The 23,560-nt window shown below is 37.7% G+C and overlaps 1 protein-coding gene across 2 annotated transcripts in view; it reads right to left on the reverse strand.

The window, feature by feature from the left end:
- The window catches only part of LOC126480778 (E3 ubiquitin-protein ligase NRDP1), a 57,919-nt gene that overhangs the window by 28,807 nt on the left and 5,552 nt on the right, over nucleotides 1-23,560 (reverse strand). For both annotated transcript variants that reach the window (XM_050104080.1, XM_050104081.1), the window contains 3 exons: nucleotides 14,294-14,449; nucleotides 14,072-14,214; nucleotides 8,498-8,786 (listed from right to left, as the gene is read on the reverse strand). In XM_050104080.1, coding sequence (XP_049960037.1) covers nucleotides 8,498-8,786; nucleotides 14,072-14,214; nucleotides 14,294-14,383 — 522 coding nt within the window. In that variant the 5' untranslated portion in view covers nucleotides 14,384-14,449. The remainder of the gene's footprint in view (nucleotides 1-8,497; nucleotides 8,787-14,071; nucleotides 14,215-14,293; nucleotides 14,450-23,560) is intronic.

The following is a 23,560-nucleotide window of genomic DNA, read 5'->3' on the forward strand; positions in this document are numbered from 1 at the left end:
TACGGAATCCAAACTGATCTTCCCCGAGGTCCGCTTCTACCAGTTTTTCCATTCGTCTGTACAGAATTCGTGTTAGTATTTTGCAACTCTGACTTATTAAACTGATAGTTCGGTAATTTTCACATCTGTCAACACCTGCTTTCTTTGGGATTGGAATTATTATATTCTTCTTGAAGTATGAGGGTATTTCGCCTGTCTCATACATCTTGCTCACCAGATGGTAGAGTTTTGTCATGACTGGCTCTCCCAAGGCCATCAGTAGTTCTAATGGAATGTTGTCTACTCCCGGGGCCTTGTTTTGACTCAGGTCTTTCAGTGCTCTGTCAAACTCTTCACGCAGTATCTTATCTCCCATTTCGTCTGCATCTACATCCTCTTCCATTTCCATAATATTGTCCTCAAGTACATCGCCCTTGTATAAACCCTCTATATACTCCTTCCACCTTTCTGCTTTCCCTTCTTTGCTTAGAACTGGGTTGCCATCTGAGCTCTTGATATTCAGACAAGTGGTTCTCTTCTCTCCAAAGGTCTCTTTAATTTTCCTGTAGGCAGTATCTATCTTACCCCTAGTGAGACAGGCCTCTACATCCTTACATTTGTCCTCTAGCCATCCCTGCTTAGCCATTTTGCAGTTCCCGTCGATCTCATTTTTGAGACGTTTCTATTCCTTTTTGCCTGCTTCATTCACTGCATTTTTATATTTTCTCCTTTCATCAATTAAATTCAATATTTCTTCTGTTACCCAAGGATTTCTATTAGCCCTCGTCTTTTTACCTACTCGATCCTCTGCTGCCTTCACTACTTCATCCCTCAGAGCTACCCATTCTTCTTCTACTGTATTTCTTTCCCCCATTCCTGTCAATTGTTCCCTTATGCTCTCCCTGAAACTCTGTACAACTTCTGGTTCTTTCAGTTTATCCAGGTCCCATCTCCTTAAATTCCCACCTTTTTGCAGTTTCTTCAGTTTCAATCTGCAGTTCATAACCAATAGATTGTGGTCAGAATCCACATCTGCCCCTGGAAATGTCTTACAATTTAAAACCTGGTTCCTAAATCTCTGTCTCACCATTATATAATCTATCTGATACCTTTTAGTATCTCCAGGATTCTTCCAGGTATACAACATTCTTTTATGAGTCTTGAACCAAGTGTTAGCTATGATTAAGTTATGCTCTGTGCAAAATTCTACAAGGCGGCTTCCTCTTTCATTTCTTCCCCCCAATCCATATTCACCAACTATGTTTCCTTCTCTCCCTTTTCCTACTGACGAATTCCAGTCACCCATGACTATTAAATTTTCGTCTCCCTTCACTACCTGACTAATTTCTTTTATCTCGTCATACATTTCATCAATTTCTTCATCATCTGCAGAGCTAGTTGGCATATAAACTTGTACTACTGTAGTAGGCATGGGCTTTGTGTCTATCTTGGCCACAATAATGCGTTCACTATGCTGTTTGTAGTAGCTAACCCGCACTCCTATTTTTTTATTCATTATTAAACCTACTCCTGCATTACCCCTATTTGATTTTGTATTTATAACCCTGTAATCACCTGACCAAAAGTCTTGTTCCTCCTGCCACCGAACTTCACTAATTCCCACTATATCTAACTTTAACCTATCCATTTCCCTTTTTAGATTTTCTAATCTACCTGCCCGATTAAGGGATCTGACATTCCACGCTCCGATCCGTAGAACGCCAGTTTTCTTTCTCCTGATAACGACGTCCTCTTGAGTAGTACCCGCCCGGAGATCCGAATGGGGGACTATTTTACCTCCGGAATATTTTACCCAAGAGGACGCCATCATCATTTAATCATACAGTAAAGCTGCATGTCCTCGGGAAAAATTACGGCTGTAGTTTCCCCTTGCTTTCAGCCGTTCGCAGTACCAGCACAGCAAGGCCGTTTTGGTTAATGTTACAAGGCCAGATCAGTCAACCATCCAGACTGTTGCCCCTGCAACTACTGAAAAGGCTGCTGCCCCTCTTCAGGAACCACATGTTTGTCTGGCCTCTCAACAGATACGCCTCCGTTGTGGTTGACCTACGGTATGGCCATTTGTATCGCTGAGGCACGCAAGCCTCCCCACCAACGGCAAGGTCCATGGTTCATGGGGGGGTTACACGGTACCATCACATTAATGTGACCACCGCCTATGTTTGAAGTCAATGTGTAATATCCACTCTCAGACAGAAGATGGCAGCATTAGCAGCAGATGGTATATAAAGCATGTCCAAAGAATGCAAAAAACAGAGTCATTGTCGTAATGCGGAAATGGATTGATTTATCTAACGTCCAAAAGATCATAATCATTAGCTTTGAGTCCTAGGGTGGATGCCTTTCCATTGTTTGTAAACCATTCTTGTTTTGCCATAGTTAAAGTATACTAAGCGTAGAAAAACAGCCCTATCCAAAACTGGAGCCAGGGAAACTGTGGTGCACCACAGGGCATAAATGACAGGGGTGAACAACAGCTGTCGAGATGTGTACGCACAAGTAGAGTCGAGATATGTGCGCACAAGTAGATGTACAACTGTTAAACATTTGACCACCCAAATGAACGAAGGGGCTACTAACAGTGTCTCCTCAATGACCATTCTGCGGACTACTGCGTATGGGCCTCTGGAGCACATGCCCAACTGCTGTTCACTGTTGATGAAGGCTGGAATTTGCATGCCCATACCACAATTGGATATCCACTGAGTTACAATAGGTGGCCTTATTGGATGACTTCCATCTTATGCCCCACTGGCATGAAATGTCTGAAAACAACCACCCTGCAATAATTGTCAGAAGCATCCACACCTGAGGATGGAGCATTATGGTCTGTGGAATGCTTTCATGCCATTCCATGGGTTATGACATCATACTTGAAGGCACAAATGAAGAACAAGTATGCCTCCATCCTTGTGGGCCATGTCGAACACTACATGCACTTTGTTTTTCCTCAGCACAATGGCACCTACGAGCAAGACAATGCAATGTGTCAAACAGCACACAGTGTACATGTGTAGTTCAAAGAGCACCAGGATGAGTTTACCATACTCCCCTGGCCAGCAACTCCCCCAATTTAAACACTATCGAGAATCAGTGGGACACCTCAATCATGCCGTGGGTCCTCTGTCAAGAAACCTAGTGCAGCTGGCCATGCCACTAGTCAGCACAACTTCACACCTCTGTTGGTACCTTCCAGAACCTCCCTTATGCTCTTCCTGCATATGTCACAGCAGTTTGCACTGAAAAGGCAGTTATTCAGCCTTTCGGCATGTGGTCACATTACTGTGATTGGACAGTTTATATTGGTCACTTTTAGAGATTGCTTTATGGTTATTATGATGGTGCAGGCTCGACTTTTGAAATATGTACATTTTGATGTTTCTTTTTTAACCCTGTAAACAGGCAGCTGGACCAAATTTTAACATTGATTTTTATAACAATGACCTCATAAGCATTATGGATGAAATCAAAGGGTAACAGTCTATGCCAATGTTACAATTCCATTTTTAAATTCATATTTTAGTTTTTCTGAGAGAAATTTTATTGGAGCCTACCTTAGAGGCAGTTCAGGAGTTATGCTGTGAAAAATTTATCAGTATTCTATCATTCAACAATTTAAGCATTTTTCAAACAGCTGAAGTGCACCTATAATTAGAAGTTTGAAATTTTTATTTATTTATTTATTTATTTATTTACACGTCTAGTTTGGTAGGACCAAATTGGGGAGCAAATCTCCAAGGTTATGGAACGTCTCAGTACATGAAATTACAACATAAAAGTTATAACACACAAAATGTTTATGAAACCAAAAAAAGTCAAGCCATAAGTTTAAGTAGATGCAATCAACATTTTATAAGATTAGAATCAGCTTAATTTTTCAAGGAACTCCTCAACAGAATAGAGGGAACGACCCATGAGGAAACTCTTCAGTTTTGATTTGAAAGCGTATGGGTTACTACTAAGATATTTGAACTCTTGTGGTAGCTTATTGAAAATTGTGCAGCAGTATACTGCAGACCTTTCTGCACAAGAGTTAAGGAAGTCTGATCCAAATGCAGGTTTGATTTCTGCCAAGTATTAACTGAGTGAAAGCTGATAATTCTTGGGAATAAGCTAATATTGCTATGACACATGCAAATGAAGGTCAACAAAGTAGACTAATTTTAATGTTAAACGATCACTTACTTCAGGGCCCATTCGAAAAGTAAAAATGGCAGCATTAAGTCTCTGAACAAGATCCTGAATGTGGGCTTTCCAATGACAGTTTACTATCTATCTGAACACCTAGAAATTTGAACTGTTCAGTTTTGCTAATCATATGCCCATTCTGTGAAATTAAAATGTTGGGTTTTGTTGAATCGTGTGTTAGAAACTGTAAAAACAGAATCTTACTGTGATTTAGCATTAGTTCATTTTCTAGAAACCATAACTTATGAACTGCACTGTTTGAAACAGAGCCCATGTTGCACACAACAAACTTGCTAGTGCCATCAGCAAACTGAAATATTTTAGAATTAGCCATAATACTAGAGGGCATATCGTTTATATAAATACGGAACAGGAATGGCCCCAACACTGATTCATGGGGCATCCCCTGCATTTTGACCGTACCCCACTTGGACCTCACATCACAGCCATTCTGAATAATGATCTTTTGCTGTATGTTGTTAAAGTAAGATGTGAACCAATTGTGAGCTACTCCCCATATTCTGTAATGGTCCAACTTCTGGAGCACCACTTTGTGATCAACACAAACACCTTAGTTAAATCAAAAAATGTGCCTAGTGTTCAAAACCTTTTGTTTAACCCATCCAGTACCTCACAGTGAAAAGAGTATAGCATTTTCAGTTGTTAAATGACTTCTGAAGCTGAACTATACATTTGATAGCAAATTACGTGATATAAAATGATCAATTATCCTTACATACACAGCCTTTTCAATAACTTAAGCAAACACTGATGGCATAGAAATAGGTCTAAAATTGTCTATATTATCCCTTTCTTCCTTTTTATAATGCCACTTTACTACTGAGTAGTTTAATCATTCAGGAAACTGACCATTCCTAAAGCAAAAATTACAAAAATGGCTAAGTACAGGGCTAACATGTGCAGCACAGTACTTCAATATTCTGCTAGGCACTCCATTATATCCATGAGCATCCTTAGTCTTCAGTGATTTAATTATTGACTCAATATCCCCCTTGTCAGTATCACAGAGGAGTATTTCAGCCATCAGTCTCAGAAAGGCATTTTCTAAGAGCATTATATGATTCCCTGTAGAAACTAAACTTTGATTTAATTCACCAGCAATGCTCAGAAAATGGTTGTTTAATACTGTACATATATCTGACTTATCAGTAACAGAAATGTTTCTACTGCGAACCGACTTTATATCGTCGATCTTGTGCTGCCGACCAGACACTTCCTTCACAACTGACCATATGGTTTTAATTTTACTCTGTGAATTAGCTACTCTATTTGCTTACCACATACTCTTTGCCTTTCTAATAACATTTTTAAGCACCTCACTATACTCTTTGCAAAGGGCTACTGTAGCTTGATTGTGACTATTTTGATACAATACCTGCTTTGTTCTACATGATATCCTTATCCCACTAGTCAGCCACCCAGGCTGCCATTTCCTGCTAGTACCCCATTTAGAGCGTTCTAATGGAAATCAACTCTCAAAGAGCATGAGAACTGTGTTACCGGCACTATAGACATCCTGCCACTCTTGTTCCTTATCAAGGTTTAAAAAACTCTCGACTGCCATTGGATTAACTTTCCTACATAGTTTGTAACAGTATGCAACATTTGTTTGAGTACAAAAGCCTTTTAGTGTTAAAATTTGTGCATCAAGGTCTGAAAGGCCATTCACCCTTTTACTAAGAGAATGCCCATCTAGTAATGAAGAATGAATAAAAATGTCTATGGCTGTGCTACTGTTCTCCTGCCTGCACCCTAGATGGAAAAAACACATCCTGCATCAGATCATATGAGTTTAGGAGATCTGCCAACATCCTTTTTATTGCACAATCACATACAAAATTAATATTGAAGACACCACATATAACTAATTTCTGTTACTTCCTATAAAGTGAACCAAGAACCCTCTCTAGCTTGAGCAGAAATGCTCTGAAGTCAGAGTTAGGGGATCTATAAACAACAACAATTAGAAGTTTCGTTTCACTAAATTTGACTCTCTGCACAACATTCAAATATCTGTCCAGTGCAGTACCAATGTCTCTGGATTCAAACGGAATACTGATTTTTTTAAGTAAATGGCCACTCCCCATTCCACCAGGAACTCCTTGAAAAACAGCCAGCTAATCTGTATCCTGGTAAAGGAAGCCTCTGAAGTGTCAATTTATTTAAGTGGTACTCTGATATACCAATAATATCAGAGTCAACATCCATAAGCAGTTCACTACCTTTATTTCTAACACCTCATATTTTGATGAAATGTGTTAATTCCTTCTCTATGTGGATTCCTGACCTCCTCTGAAGGTGATTCCTTAGTTAGAGGGACTTGCTTTAAGCAAGTATACGTAACAGCTGACTTCAACCTAAAAATGTGCAGCTCTAACACCAACTACTACAGGAATTTTTCCGTGAGTGTTCACATCACCGCCCACCACACTGTCCCCTATAAGCTTTGCCAGCCTCCCCTTCCCATACCTATTGAGGTGCAGGCCATGCCTAGTGAAACCCGATCTACTGACACACTCAACTGGCACCAATGCAATGTGACTCATGTCCTCTGTCATCAATGCCTTCTTCAGCCCCATGTTAACATGCCTAACAGCCGATTAAGATGCTGCCAATCATGAAGCTGAAACAGTTGCATGAAATGCAAATTAGTGCCAACAGTTTGAGTAGCTATCTTTACCAGAGATTTTCTTATAGCCATTTTTTACATAGATGTTGCTACAGCTTATTAAAATTTGCTTCAAGTCACTGACTAATTACGGTAACTCAAGGGCAATAATCACAATACAATTTAAATACCAAGCTAGAAAATCTTCATAGCAAGAGTAGCTCCCACTTTTTAATAGTAAAATATTTTTTGTAATTTCCAGTTTCAGTCTGAGAAACTAATAATTTTCATTTGTGAATCACTGGATACTGTAGTAAAGGCAATTATTTGCATTTGTTTATCAGTAGGTGCAATACCCACCTTTGTGGCAAAGAAGGCTACCACATTCCAGTGAACTGACATGATCTGGAAGTACCTTGTTCAAATCAAGTGGTGGGAAGGGAAGGTCCCTGTGATGCTAATGGTGAGAAGTAAGATATGTGGTAACATACGGTTTCATCCGACATCATATTATTCAACCATTGTCATTTGTCAGGAACCACTATTTACTCCACAATTTTGACGTTAAATTTTATTTTCATATATTTCAAGGCAGGTTTTTGTTCTGTCATGGTCAGCAGAATGCCACATACTTTGTCCTTTGGGCATCCAAGATTAACTGTTTTCTAAAAGCTATGACCCCACCATCACCACTACCAACATCCCACAAAACATTTCTAGCTGACATTTGACACACAAGCTGCTGAAACAGTACCATCTAGAAAGGCTTGCCCAGGTTGCAAGTCATTCAAAGGGTAAGGTGAGAAGGGTTGTTCCAATGGCTGCTACCACAACGAAGGCCCCGTTATATCAGTTTCAATGTACCATAATTTCTGCTATGGGTACACTCTGTGAAGTCAATTTTGTCCACCTAAAAGACTTTACTTATTTTGTTTTGGGCTTCTTTTATTGTGACTGTGTAATCTCTCTCTCTCTCTCTCTCTCTCTCTCTCTCTCTCTCTCTCTCTCTCTCTCTCTCTCTCTCTCTCTCTCTCTCTCGTGTAATACTGGTGACACTGTCCCACGTTTTGGTTTTAATTAATAATAAACTGATTAATATAAGTTCTTTCAATCACAATCATTAAAGCTATATTCTGTCAGGGAGAAAGCAGTATGATAAAGTTATCCTGAAGATGCACAATTTGACTACAAAGCAGGGTCTATGTACCAGACTGTACAAATATTATGGATGCAAAAAATACTTTCATGTGACTCTTCTTTCCCCCCACATCTTAATCCCCTTTTAGCCTATCTATTAGGCAACTGAAATATGTAATCTTTACACTCATTGATGATGACATCAAAATCAGTTATTATTCACCATACACCATTTTTATTAGTTGCACTTAGATTGTTCATAAGAAGCAGATTAAAAATAAAAATAATTTCTGGCACTATTAATTAGTATACTTATTTTAAAATGTGATACAAGAATGGTTGACAGAAAATAACATATTTTATATTGAAGTGATTGGTGCTTTGTACAGGTTATAAATGCGAAAAGCTTGAAACAATGAACTGGATTATGCAATTGTTTGAATTTAAAGTGTGACCAATATACAAAATGGAAATATTTATTCAGTTTCAATCTTTCCAAAACATAGTTTAAGCATGAAATATATGATAATTTATGACACATACCTTTAGTAACTGCAGTTCGCGCTTTTGTTCATTTATCTGGAAACGTTGCTCAGCCATCTCTTGCTGGAAATCAGTCATTTTTTGCTGCTGTGAGTGGATCAATGCACGCAGTTCTCTCACACAGTTGTGCTCCTTTAATTCATCCTTAGGAATTACCAGGCCACAGCCTTGTTCACATGTTACAGGTCGTTTTGGATTATGTTCACATTCTTCCAAATGTGATGATAAAGAGTCCAGTTTCATTACTGATGTGCAGCCATAGCTTGCATTATCACATGTTATATATAACCTGAAATAAAATTGACCCATAATGGATTACTTGCAATGGAAGTAACATTACCCCCACTTAAATTTTATTTTTCTCACTTGCATCTTTATTCTTTAACATATACTTCCAATTAAGGAAATCTTTCAACCATTCATGTCTCAATGTAATCACAAGTAATAAGCAAAGAATATTTACTGGTCCATTTGTATTGCTTAAAAATTTCCTCTTTAATTGTTACTCACTAATTACCTAAACCTATCCTCCGACATACTGTATAAAATAAACAACTTCCCTACCCCTTGTAATGGTCGCCTAGTCGTAGGTATTGCTATAATCTCACTATTTCACTCCCATTTACAGAGCTTGTTAGCACTTGATGTTAGGTTGGCGCCATTAAAATGCATTATGGTAATCGCTGCTGCTTGTATTTATAACCTTGTCAAAGAACTACTAACAAGAGATATAGTTTATAAGTGACACGTACATCTGTTATCGTAAATTGTGCAGAAAAGTTATTAATTTATATCAAGTGACATAATTTAACAGGTTATTAAAATGACAGACAGGTTTTTTGACTTGACAGGATAATTCTTTGTTACAAAAAGGCAGTTTTTTAGAAGTTTGTCAATTGACTTCTCTAATTTGCCTAAATAAGTAAATAACATGAATGATTAAGAATTACATTGGTTTTTGTCTAAAATAGGAGTGTTTACATGAATACTGAGTGAAAACGGTCCTAGTGAACAAATAGGTTTCGGTGGGTGATTTTTATTTAAGGAGATCCAAAATACGTCAGTTGGTCACTATTTTTTGTACTTCATATTAATTATTTAAGATGAACTTAGTGTTTTTACACGACGACATTTGCTGTATCCGTGATCAAGTGATATTAACTTTTGTGTGGGTCAGTTATTCAGTATAATTTAATGGGTTGACTGTTTGTGGAGACATGTTATGCAATCATTGTTAACATACACAATAACTTTTCTATAATCATAAATACTCGTTAAACTGGTTGAATTTGGAGGGTATCACATACTTTGGTAAAGTAAAGCCTTTAATAGGTGCCGTTACACCCTGCACTGTTGAGAAAATGCAACCTGCTGGCACTACCATATTCTAGATTTAGCTGTTTTGACCATTAAAAGTGATTCTGCAGCTCTCCTACTCATAAAATTTACCATTGCACTGTAAATGAGTCAGCAGTTCATTACTGGCAACAGCAACTGTGTCAAAAACTCTACAGACTAAGTATGGTTCCATCTAGCCATTCTAGCTATGTCCACCACAAATAACCTCAGATAATGTCTAACGTTTGTTATAAAAGTGTTTCTCTACCTGGAAAAATCTTTTTTCTGCAAATAAAGTGTTGGGTAATCAAAGTAGTTCTTACATCTAAAGAAGAAACCTTCCAGTAAGGAGGCTCCCAACTGATGCTGAATTTTATGCAGAAGACCCAGATAGAGGAAAGAAGTGACAATGCATAACGTTTATGAGACATGTAGACCACTGGGAAACAAACACATTTCCAGAAGTAAATAAACCAATCAGAAACAGGAAATCAGAATAATAATTCTAACTTAATACAGATTTTGCCTGACATACTGAATCAATAAGACATTTTATCTGCAGATCATTAAACATGAAAGCTTCTTACTATGTATGGTATTGTTAACCAAAGAGCTGCCATCAAAAGACTATACATGACACACAATGTAGGAGGGGATTGTAATTATAATATGATAGCTGATTTGGCAGATGTGTGACCTAGCATGTGAATGATCCACTAAGACATCAAATAATGCAGTTGAAGACAGCAAATGATAACAGAGGAATTTTGCACAGTCTAAAAAGGTTGCTTGGAAGTTCTCACAAAACATACTATACCAATTATGTTTCACTTTGCAAGGTAACATCAAAAAGGAAACTCAGAATAAGGTGCAACAAACATGGAGACAAATCTCCACAACGTCAGTACCCAAACTACATAGAGAACTAATACTGATTGAGGCTAGCCACATTTATGGTTTCAGTGATGAAGAATGAGAGCACAGTCAGTAGCTCTAATAAATAGAAAGTGTACAACTTTGCTTCTGCCATTTACCAATAGGTGGAGACAACGGTAAGTAGCAGTTGAAAGAAAGAGATTGCACACGTCAGGCAGTTATCTTGGACCTCGGTCAACATAACCTCATTCAAACATTTGGCAATTTGTGTCTGCATTATAAAGTTGTTCTTGATTGAAAATGTCAGTTTATGAGCCTAATTCTCATCATCTGCAGGAGGTGTTAGTGTTTTGTTTCAATATGAAGAAAACAGTGGCCGAGTCTCATCGAGTGCTCCCAAGTGCGTATGGTAAGGACGCTATTAGTGAAAGAATGTGTCATGAGTGGTTTCAACATTTCCAGAACTGTGATTTTAACATCTTATACCAGCATAGTGGTGGAAGAGAGAATGTTTTCGAATATGTAGAATTGGAGACATTGCTGAGGGAAGACTCACCTCAAACTCAAGAATTGGCACGATTAGTGGGAGTGACTCAGCAAGCCATTTCGAAACACCTCAAAGTTATGGGCATGATTCAGAAAGAAGGAACTTCGGTCCCATGTGAGCTGAAACCAAGAGACATTGATCAGCATTTGTATGTTTGTGAACAGTTGCTTCAGAGGCAAAAACGGAAGGGATTTCTGCTCGCATTGTGACTGGGGACGAAAAATGGGCTCATTACGATAGCCCTAAATGCAAAAACTCATGGGGATATGCCATGTTTCCACGTCGAAGGCCAAACCGAATGGTCACAGCTTCAAGATTATGCTCTGCATTTGGTGGAACTAGCTTGGCATCGTGTACTATGAGGCGTTAAAACCAAGCGGAACAATCACAGATGCTCGTTATCAAATGCAATTAATGCATTTGAGCAGAGCATTAAAAGACAAATGGCTGATAAAGTGATTTTGCAGCACGACAACGCTCGACCCCACGTAGCAAAATAAGTCAAAATGTACTTGGAAACGTTAAAATGGGAAGTCCTACCCTACCTGCCGTATTCTCCCGACATTGCTCCCTCTGACTATCACCTGTTTAGAGCAATGGCATATGGCCTGGCTGACCAACACTTCTGATCTCATGAAGAAGTCACAAATTGGATCGATTCGTGGATCGCTTCAAAAGATAAACAATTATTTTGATGCGGGATTCTTACACTGCCTGAAAGATGGGAAAAAGTAGTGGCCAGCAATGGAAAATACTTTGAATGATACATGTGTAACCAATATCTTTCATTAAAGCCTCAAATGTTGGGGGAAAAAAAACAGTGGAAGCAAAGTTATATACCTTGTAGTTGCACAACATCAGGCCTTGAGGACTTGCAATATCTCACACCTTCCACTGCTGAGACATAACCCAGTCCATTAAGTTTTGTGGTTTTATGAAGTTTTTGCTTTCTTATATTCTTTGTTCAGTTTCCTATATCAGTATCATAGTATTAGTCAGTTGCAGGTTTTGTAAGCCACATCCTTTGTGAGTCAACAACACTTCCAAAATAGCACTCAATTACCACTTTTGAATCACCATCCCCATTTAATGTCACTCAAATTATTTCACACTTCAAATCTGACAAAGCTGCCCAGATATATTAATTACAGCTACAAACATGCTTGCAACACCTACGTTGAGCATATCTTTACAATACATATTCCCATTAGCATTAACTGCTATTAACTTCTGACTTCTGTGCCAAGTATTATGAGGGCATTATCACCATTTATAACAGACTAGTTCTGGGGACTTTTCAGTGACATTTCTCCAGTTAACTAATATTGCATTAACATTTTCTTTATCTGATCTGCCATGCTGTATGCTATTCTCTGTAATTAATGAGGTTCACATATTAAACTCTCCAAAACCAGAATGTAATTCATAGGCCTGTTTCTCTGCCCTAAAATACCTACAATGTACATAAACTATATTCTGCTACCCTAGTACCCATTTTCTGTGTGTATTGCATTTTTGACCTGTTAAGGGTAGCCCTAAAATTTTCCTCCTGCCACAAATTTTCCTTCTGGTGGCAGAGATTGAGAAATCCACATCAAAAAATGATCACAGAATTGTCTGGACATCTGGCTTAAAAGCCTTGCACTCTGCTCCAAACCAGTTGACAACAAGTGATTCTGGAAATCATCCTGCAAAATTTTAGATCAGTTTCCACAATATATGACAGTAGTCTTCAGTTCAACTGGACACCTGTAGGAACTAAACCCAAGCAGCAGGCATCATTCATGTCAACATGAGCCATGTTTAGCAGCCAATTGCACCCAATGTGCCCAATGATAATGGCCTCTTTTTGATACACTCACTATTTTCTACAAGGCTTCCATCATTTGTCTAGTGTTGGAGCTCCCAAAGCAAGCACAACCTCTGCACTTGTCTGGGCCTTTCAGCATATCAACCCCAATCTCAACAGAAGAGGTAACGACTGCTTACTCAGACTTACTCTCAGCAATGAGCGAAGCATAAGGGGACAGTCAGTATCAACTTTCTCTTTTTCCCCAGATATTCGTGACCTCACACTTGGGTGAATGTGAGCTGGCACGGCTGAGTATCTCTAAAGGTACTGTAATGTCAGGGACCTAGGAGTTCACGCAATTACACCAAAGATGAAAGACAAATAGAACAAATGTCCCACTTCCCCTATCTATGCCAGAAACTATTACATAAACAATAAAAGATGTAAGTTTCAATGCATCAGTCTTACTATACAGTAAAAAATAAAACCACAACAGATACACTGCTAAATTCATATGTGAGAATAGCAATGATTACAAAGGTATGTGGATGATGAGCAAGGTCCCCTCTTCAAAGGGAAAATCAAACATATAAGTAACTGATTGAAGTCCTTGTGGGAAAAGAAAAGTTGCAATCTACTAGAAAAAAAGGATAAAAATTTATGCGACAAGAGGCACAGACGAGCAATATTGAGGAGGGGGGAGGGGGAATTACAATGTAAGGAAATGCGATGTGATGTATTGCATAAAGTAAATAATGCAATACCGCCCAATAATGAAGAGAAATGCATAAAATTAAGTTGAAGATTGACCAAAGTTTTAGGCCCGAAAAGACAGATTACTGGTAGGGGGAAAGAAAAGGAACGAGTTTATGTTTCACATAAAACAGCACAAGCAAACAAAACTTTGTTATTAACTTGGTTCAGTCATTGGTGAAACACTATATCAATGTTTCTCTGAGAATTAACAACTGAACTGCATAGAAATATGATTTACTGATAAGTCCTTAAAAAAATTGTTTACCTGGAGAGCAAGTTTCTTAAAATACGTGGCACAGGCCTCAGCTGTGCTGAAGTGATATTCTGTCTGTCAACTGGGCATGTTGGTTGTCTTGATATCCATTCCTGAATACATTCACGACAAAATGCATGCTCACATATGGGGGCCTAATAAAAATACAGAAAGCCTCTTTAAATGTACAAAATATGAACAGTTCACTCTTCACAATTTAGTACAAAAACTCACCTGTAGAGGATCCTCAAGAACACCTGAGCATATTGGGCAAACTAATTCCTCATCGACTTCACCCTGAAATCTGTTTACCTCAAATCCCATTCCTCACAATATTGATTTTTTGAAACAGCTGCTGCTGGTGTCAAGATGAATAACGGGAAGAAAACACTGTAACAATAATAAAATTTATATAAATTCCTTACACTGACAAGATTACAGCTACACTTCTATTATATACATTTTTCACATTGACACTAAACTGAGACTTTTTCCAAGGAAAGAAGTAAAGGTTTTAGTGGAGACGCATAGTATGAAAACTGTCTTTGCTATGTTAGTCTTTCAATGTTGCACAAGGCATTTATGTATTAATTCATTAAACATTATTGATTAGAAAATGCATTTAGGCATGGCAGTGAATATTATATAGAAAATTAGCAAAAAATAGAAAAGGATACAAGATTATCATTGTTTATGCCACACGTGGCAGTACACAGTAGATAAGTTCAATATGACATGATTATCAGATCTTGGCAGTACAACATATTAAGACAGAATTCAAAAGTACTTTCATCTGGATGAAATTTGGTACTACCAACCCAGATGCCTTACATAATTTGTACAACACACCATATACGGCAATAGGTGTAGTGAACACAATGTTGTTGTTAAAGACACACATTCCTGTATGTATTTATCAAATTTTATATCTCCTAAAATAAACCCAACACAACTAAAGTAATGGATCCCAAAATACAACATAGTAGCATGAACAAGAAGGTATAAGTTCCATGAAAGACTGACCACAATCAATATCTAATCTACAGGAACTCATTATAGACAAAGATCTCGCAAAACATCATTAAATGCACAAGATGTATCACACACAAGATGTACAAATCTTCCAAATTAAGCAAAAAAAATTTCTGGGCCATTATTAAACAAGAAAATAAAAATGATGACATGAATGAAACAAAGTTCTCAGACAAAAGCTATGGCACAAATGATGACTCTGCCACCATTAGACACCAATTTAACTGAATTCTCTCTTTTAAAGACAGCAAACATGGAGCATATTAATAAATTTCAGTCAAATAGAAATGCATTATATTTACTCTGTCTGTCAATGTCAATTGCATTGAGAAACACAAAATAAAAAAGTGTCTCTAACAAGCAATCATCCTTATAGCTAAGATGGTATTTCTAACACAGCATTTTTGACAATGATGATGCTACTAATCTTGATTACACAAATATAATAAAAAAGGCCAATCTCAATCATACCAAACACTGTCTAGATACTAAATGAACCATTGATGCTACTCATTCAAATCAGCATTAAATATTAGCCTTATGTGAACTACTGAGGGCAGAGAGCACACTAAATGAAATGGTGTTTTAATTATTTTACACGCAGTTGGGTACCAGTTGTGAATAAAATCAACACATGGAAGAAAGAAGGTCATTAAAGGACAAGAACAAGCTCAGATTGGGAAAGGCCGAGGAAGGAAATTAACAAAATCTCCACTAAACAGACTATTGCTTTAAGCAGTGTACAGAAATCATACAATGCAGGTCACAACCGGTATTTGCATTGTTGTTATTATTTGCGTCACAGGCATCAAGTCATGATCCAAGGCCAATTTCTCTGCCTAATGCTGGAGACATCATAGGCCATAACAACTCAAAGAGCAGTTACAACCTCAAACTAGCTCTGCAAGTCCAACTACTTATAAATATTCAGACAACAGAGTTTGTGATGCCTTGAGACAGTTGTCCAAGATTGCAGAGCCACAATGACTTGTATTATGGAGCTCTATTTATTACTAATGTCCACAATTTATCTAACAGAACTACTACTATTTTTCTGTTAATTTTGATTGTGTTTTTTAAATTTCTATGGCCTCTCTTTACTTCCTTGTGTAATAAATATTCGATCTTGATAAAATCACGGTGTCAGAGAAACAAATTTGGTGGTTCCCTAGTCCCAGTTCATGATCGGCTAATGCTGATTTATTGGTGTTGCAAGGCAGGGAAAAACCAAATTTGCAAGAGATTTTATATACTGCTGCTGTGGCAAGCAGTGGGCATAGATATTTTGCAGTGATATCTGTGTACTTTCTTTATTGATTTAAACTGTGTCAGTTTCATGTCTTCTGAGTATCCTGCTGAGCTACTTTGTGATTGTAACTGCTTTCTGAGATGTCAAAGCCTCTGACAATGTCTCCAGCAATGGAAGATGAAATGCTAGACACAGAAATACGCCTGGACCATAGCCTACAGCCTTTAAATAAAATATCGCCAAGAATTTACAAAAACTACAGAAAGTAAAAACATGACATGGATATACAGATAAGGTTTTCTAATACCCTCCTCACAAATGCCATCTATCTCACTTCATATTAACACTCAGGCAAATTAATCGCCAAGTTCAGTTAAGCCATTTTTCAAAGCCTCATTAATAGTTTTTTAATCTTTACACTAACTTGTGAATACATTAACTCCTTCATGCCACTTGTTACTAATAATAAAAATTAGTTTGAGTTGAACTATGTTTTACACAGCCTCAAAGAAGATAGAAAAATTTTATGTTTGTATATATTATGCCTTCCTGTCTATGGTTCAGAATGGCTTTCTCTATTTTGCCGCAAGCTTCTTCAAACCACCTCTCACATAACAAAGCACGAAATCAAATATACTATAAATTCAAAAGAAAATAAAAAGATATAATATTATCTGCTGCAGATACATGACAAATAATGATAGCACACACAACTGTAGCAATTCAATAAATAGCAAAATGGGGATGAAGATACTATGTCAGCAACAAAAACAACTACTGTATTAGCTGTTTAATATAACTGAATAAGCATCTTTTCTCAAAGTAGTAGTTTTCCTGTGAATTTTATTAGGAAAAATTTTGCTTGTGTAAGCACAGTTTCACAATAGTTTGCAGTTTATTAGAGATGCTTCTGTGTATACCTAGACCTGTTCCATATCACTGGTGGCTCTCCTTCATGATGGTACCCACAGAACATGATGAATAAATTAATGAATGAACATGCCAATAATATATGTATTAACAGAATAAAATCAAAACAATACTGGATGAACTGGTAGTGCAAATCATACAAGTCAAGAGCGATTGTGTCACATCACTATTTCAAAGTTTGCTGAAAAAATATATGTTGAAATTCTACATGATACTTCTCCAAAACTATAATATTTTGATTTTCTGATGATTTGTTAAAATGCTACAGACCTCTCTAAATGAGAGTATTTCTGGAAATGTTGTAACGAAAGGTAAAGTTGTAATAAAGGAACCAAAAGTGATAGAGATCTTAATTTATTTTCAATAAATACTTTGTTCCCAATACTATGAGACAATTAAAACACACACACACACACACACACACACACACACACACACACACACACTTCTGAGCTTTTTTCTTTTCTTTTTCTTTTTTTGGAAAAATATACTATGAAAACTTGTAACTTTTTGTGAATTTCAAAGTTATGTTTCAAAAATACAAAGAGTAACAGGATGTTAACTGTCTTGAGAAATGATAAAGTGGAAGAAAAATGATTCAAATGGCTCTGAGCACTATGGGACTTAACTTCTGAGGTCATCAGTCCCCTAGAACTTATAACTACTTAAACCTAACTAACCCAAGGACATCTCACACATCCATGCCCGAGGCAGGATTCGAACCTGCGACTGTAGTGGTCGCGCGGTTCCAGACTGAAGCGCCTAGAACCGGTCGGCCACTCCGGCTGGTAAAGTGGAAGAACTGCTAACTGTCAGACATTAATGCATGAAATACTTAAACTGTCAAAATATTTGTACATAAAGATGAAAGAATCTGAAATTTGTTGGTTATTTATAAATTATTTTCTCCCAAATCCCCACCATAAATGTTCTAAAAACGTCATGGTATGTCAGTTGGTCATTGTACTTAGGGAATGTACAATCAGAGAGGGCAATATTTGTCTGTACAAAATGTGAGAAATTTTTTAGGCACACCTAGCTCTACTGTCAAGGTAAAAAAAATCATGGACACTTAAATATTGAAAGTGATTGCTGATTTCAAGTAAATGTTGAGTGGAACTGGTATTTATGAATCAAAATAATTACTTTACAACATTATATGTGAGTGGAGAAATAATCACTAATCTTGTTCAAAAGCATTTTGCAGTAAAAATGAGATACAGAATATTTATACCCATTTTTCTTTTCATGATATTATATTGTTGTCTTCTATTATGATTTCACTTCTTCATGACTTTCCATGAACTAAAATTGCCTCCAATGTAACAATCGACACTGTACCATTGAAATAGAGTTTTTTCCATCCGCTTTTCATTGACTTTTATAGCTGAGCTGAATTTGCACATGGACTAGAATGATCAAACAAGAGCAGTATTAGGGATAATGGGAACTGAACACTGATCTTTTGATGATAACCATTTGAAATCATTAACAGGACCATCAGGTGCCATAAAGGACATAGTTATATCTTGCAGCTCTTTAGAGACACTAGCTGTCCCACCCATCACTGATTGTCATACACGCAAGACATGAAGTGCTTCACTACAAAGTATTCTAACGTATGCTGTGGTCTCTACATATCACAGACTGTAACAGGCTGCATTTCACGGAGAACCATTCTTTTAATGTACACGTCAATCCGGGATGCAACCCAGTAATGACCTAGTTGAATTCCTACCACAGGCTTCATAGCAACAGTAGCATCTTTTATAGCATCAACAGCTTCATGCTGGAGATTAAATCTTATTGCTGATATTTAGAGACCTCCTATTCCATCACATGCACTTTTCCCATGACCTGTTGCTGCAAATACCCTTTTTTGTCTTAATTCCTGTACTACAGTGTTGACCGAGCTCGTAAGCTGAAAGCAGTCTTTAAAATGAGATGCTGCAGCATCAGTCACATACACTTGTTTAGAAATGCTTGGCCTCTAGATGCTATGTCATCAATTACCATGTTGACAGTGTAGCTTGCATGTGCACTGTCGTGAATAATATGATCACTGACAATAGCAAAACTGTGTGATGTTCCACAAAGTGAGCAACACATGGAATATTGATACCTGTGATGTGTGCCGGTGGTAACTTTGAATTTTGTTCTGCAAAGCAACAGACCAGTTCTCAGCAAAGTCAAAAAGAAGAACTAACGTTTCAGTATTCTGGGATGTGGCCGATTTTATTCCTGCTATGACCTGTCTCTGTATCCTCTGGATATGATCGTGACCTATTCCTTTCATGACTCAATACTTGACCTCTGTAACAAACTTCTCTCGTCCTACTGTCTTCACCAACTCTCCTCCCTCCCACAATGCAAGGGTTATGTCATTATCAGTATCCTGACAGTGAAATGCTTCAACAATCATCACTTCAGCACCACAACACATTGCACACTCCTGCAAGCAACATTTATCTTGTGGCTCTAGATATACACACACAAGTGTCAGGTCCATCTCTGTGTACTTCTTTCCTGTGAAACTGCTTATTGCGAAACAAACAAGTTTCAAATTACTGCAGTAAATAGACGTGCATACTTCCTTCACTCGCTGGCAACTTACCCATTCTGGTCTAAGAACTATAATTTTTTGAAACCAGTTTTTAAATTCCGTTTCTCCGTTTTCATTATAAGATATGCTTCTCTTATTTATCTTGTCATATATCTTTTACCTTTATAAGTTTTTCACGATTTTCACTAACAGAGATAACATCAGCCTGGTTAGGATTTAGGCTGCGGCAATCATTGTCATCACTTAGGTAATATTCCAGAGCAACAGTAATCTTATCATCTTGCAACAAATGCCCACAATAAGAAACTGGGCATGCCCAAATACCTTTCTTATTTGTTATTTTACTAGCTTTTGAAATCAAATAATGTGAGGAAGTACGTACGCATTTCAGTATCTACTGCTTAGAGTAGCTACCTGGTATCAGTGTCAGTAACTGTACCTTCTGTATAGGTGGCTGCTGAGATAGCAGTATTTAGGTTTTGAAACCATACATCACATTTCGTGCATAAAAATACTGCCCACTGAGCTTATACTCACTAGTAACATCTTACCCAAGCAATACTTTGTGTAATTCTCAAAAGTTTTCGGATGGGGGTTATCAGGTAAATAATTTGTAAAAACTCACAAAAATGCAATTTTTTTACATTTTTATAAATAGCTATTTACATAGCAGAGAAAACAATGTTTATAATTACATCAGTATATCTGGTAATGTGACAAAAGATAGATTCCACATTTAAAAAAAATTTTAGTGGAATAATTAACTTAAAATTTCATATTTTTGTCTTAAATTTGTAAGTTAGGGAAGCCCATTAGTGTGTGGGTGTCAACTAAATTTCAACACACTAAGAGCGAGCTTTAACACAAATGTCTCCAGTAATATTGGTTTATTAGTTATCTTTTTTGTTCTCTATTGTTGTAAGAGTTATTAACATAAAACAAAAGTACTTTATTTCTTAACATTTATAATAGAGGTCTATTTTTTTCCCAGAGAAATTCATGGCCTTGAGTTGACATGACCTGTATGATTTGAGTTGAAATCACCTTTGTTCTTCTTCTTCTTCTTCTTCTTCGTTCATCCCACCTAATATAGTATTTTTTTCAGGCTTTTGGCAAATTGCATTTCAATACTTAACTTTGTGGTCAGATGCCCTTCCTGATGTCTCAGTCATTAAGGTTAATGTGAGGGAGGGAAGCTGCATATGCTATTTGTCTGAACTCATGCAAACTTTGTTCCGTGTCTTATATTGTAACTACCTGTGTACCATATTCCCTGAGGCGGCATTTGGGGACTAGCACAGCATTTATCTAAAAAAGTGGACAGCTGCCTAAAAACTGCACCCGAGCAGGCACGTATTCCAGAACACACTCAATAATCCACCACACAGTTTCCCCATGTTTGGCTCACCTCCCCATCTCCAAGCTAGAGTGCTGCATGTTACACTGTACGAACAGATTACTTCATATGAAGCTAAAGAAATAGGAAAAATATAGGTGTCACTGCAATTACAGAAATATAAAAAATTTCATCAATCATTCTTTGTGAAGGGCAAATAAACTGAACAAGTTTTACAACTTGTAACGTTGTTATGATGAAAAACACAGGAATCCAGGATGTGCATTTACTTAAAGGCCAAAGACAATAAATCAATATTTGTACATTATCAACTTTTGTCAACATTTACTATTTTCTGATCTGAAAACAGGCAGCATGTGAAGGAAGACAAGAGATTTGTCAACAAGGAAACTTACAACAGAAAATGTAAATCTGAACAATATGCTATGTGCTAAAGGAGTGATAACTTTATCCTCTGGTGGCTGTTCACATGTACATGTACATTTGTCAATGTTTACATTAGCATTTGGTTCTTTATTCCTCCTTGAGATGAAAGATCCTAAGGGTGGTGGTGCCAAGTGAAAATACAGCATAATTATGTTGCAATGTTTACTGACACTGTTCACAAAAATAGTGAATAAAGCACCTTTTTGATGCTCATATACAGTCTTACATGTGGCAAATCCTTTTGTGCATGTGCGTGCGTGCGCATGCGTGTATATCGATGGGAAAAAAATTTGTGGCACCAAGACAGAGCTGTGTGACAAAAGTTGGTAGGCATGTTTCTACGTCTCAAAGATGATGTCTATTCAAATTTCAAGCCAGACGCATAAGAATGACACTTGTAACACCACTATGAAGAAGCAAATCAGGTTTGCTTTAAATACACGCTGTAATGATTGTGAGCGTAATTACCTTTGAGAGTGGACGTTGTGAGTTGATGTTAGTCAAGAATGCCTTTACGGCAACGAAGACGCCTTTATCAACACCTCACTTAGTTTGAATGCCACAAGACTGCGCGGCCACAAGACTGCGCGGCCACAAGACTGCGCGGCCACAAGACTGCGCGGCCACAAGACTGCGCGGCCACAAGACTGCGCGGCCACAAGACTGCGCGGCCACAAGACTGCGCGGCCACAAGAAGAAGGGGCTCCACCCTGCCATGTGGCACTACCGAGAGCTAAGACCATCATGTTTGGCATATTGTACTGCTTCTGCAGCAGAAATTTGAGCAGTAGTTGGCACCACATTGGCACATCATCCTCTGTAGCATGCATTCGACTGACCCCAAGCCATCGCCATTTGTGACTTCTGCGATGGCAAGTGAGAGCTCACTGGAGGGCAGGGTGGAGGTGTGTTTTATTTTCTGATGCAAGTTGGTTTAGCCTCAATGCCAGTCGTAGCTGAGCGTTGGTTAGGATGATGCCAGTTGAGGGTCTGCAACCAGACAGTCTGCTTGCTACACACATTGAACCTAAATGGAGTAATGGTCCAGGGTGTGACTTCCTATCACAGCAAAAGTTCACTCAACTATCCTGAATGGAAATTTGTAGGTCCATCTGGTGATTTGATCTGTTGTGCAGCCATTCACAAACAACATTCCAGTGGTTACTTTCCAACATAACACTTGCCCACATACCACTTTGGTAACGCAAATTCTCTATTGTACATTGACACATTGCCTTGGCACGTTCGATAACCAGATCGATCTCCAATCGAGCACATATGCGATCGAGCATGGAATTCCACCACACACACTGGCATTTGGCACCTGTACAACACAATGCATGAAGGTTTGCATGCTTGCATTCGACATTGTGGTAGATACACTGGTTATTAACTTTCGAGTATTTCACATTTGCAGTGGCTTACCTCATGCTTACATTAACCTTTGATCTTGCAATGTTAATCACTTAAACATGTCAGACAAATGAATTCCTGAAGTTTCATTACTTTATGTTAATTATTTTTTGGTGTTGCAATTTTTGTTTTGTCAGTGTCACAAAAACTGATTAATATATTCTTCCCTACATGGAGAACACAGGTGCTAAACACTGCAACATAATGATGCTGAATTTTCAATGGCATCAGCCACTCCAACGGCCTTTCTCCAGAAGAGTGAATAAAGAGCCAACAGCTAAGGTAAACATCAACAGATGTTTATCTAAATGTGAACAGCCATCCAAAGATGGACTTCGATTTGGCACTATTTGTGTGAGTAAATAGCTGGCTGCTGTTTTCTTCTTTGCCAGAATGAACCTATATTTTCTACACACAAGACTCAAGTGTTTCAAAGGCAGAAAATAAAACACAACTTTTAAACCACTGTAGTGTGAGGACTTGTGCAGCAATGATCAAATACTCTATCTTGTAGGATAGTAAAGTTTTTTG

This window comes from Schistocerca serialis, chromosome 5 (genome assembly GCF_023864345.2).
Source record: "Schistocerca serialis cubense isolate TAMUIC-IGC-003099 chromosome 5, iqSchSeri2.2, whole genome shotgun sequence".
Taxonomy (NCBI): domain Eukaryota; kingdom Metazoa; phylum Arthropoda; class Insecta; order Orthoptera; family Acrididae; genus Schistocerca; species Schistocerca serialis.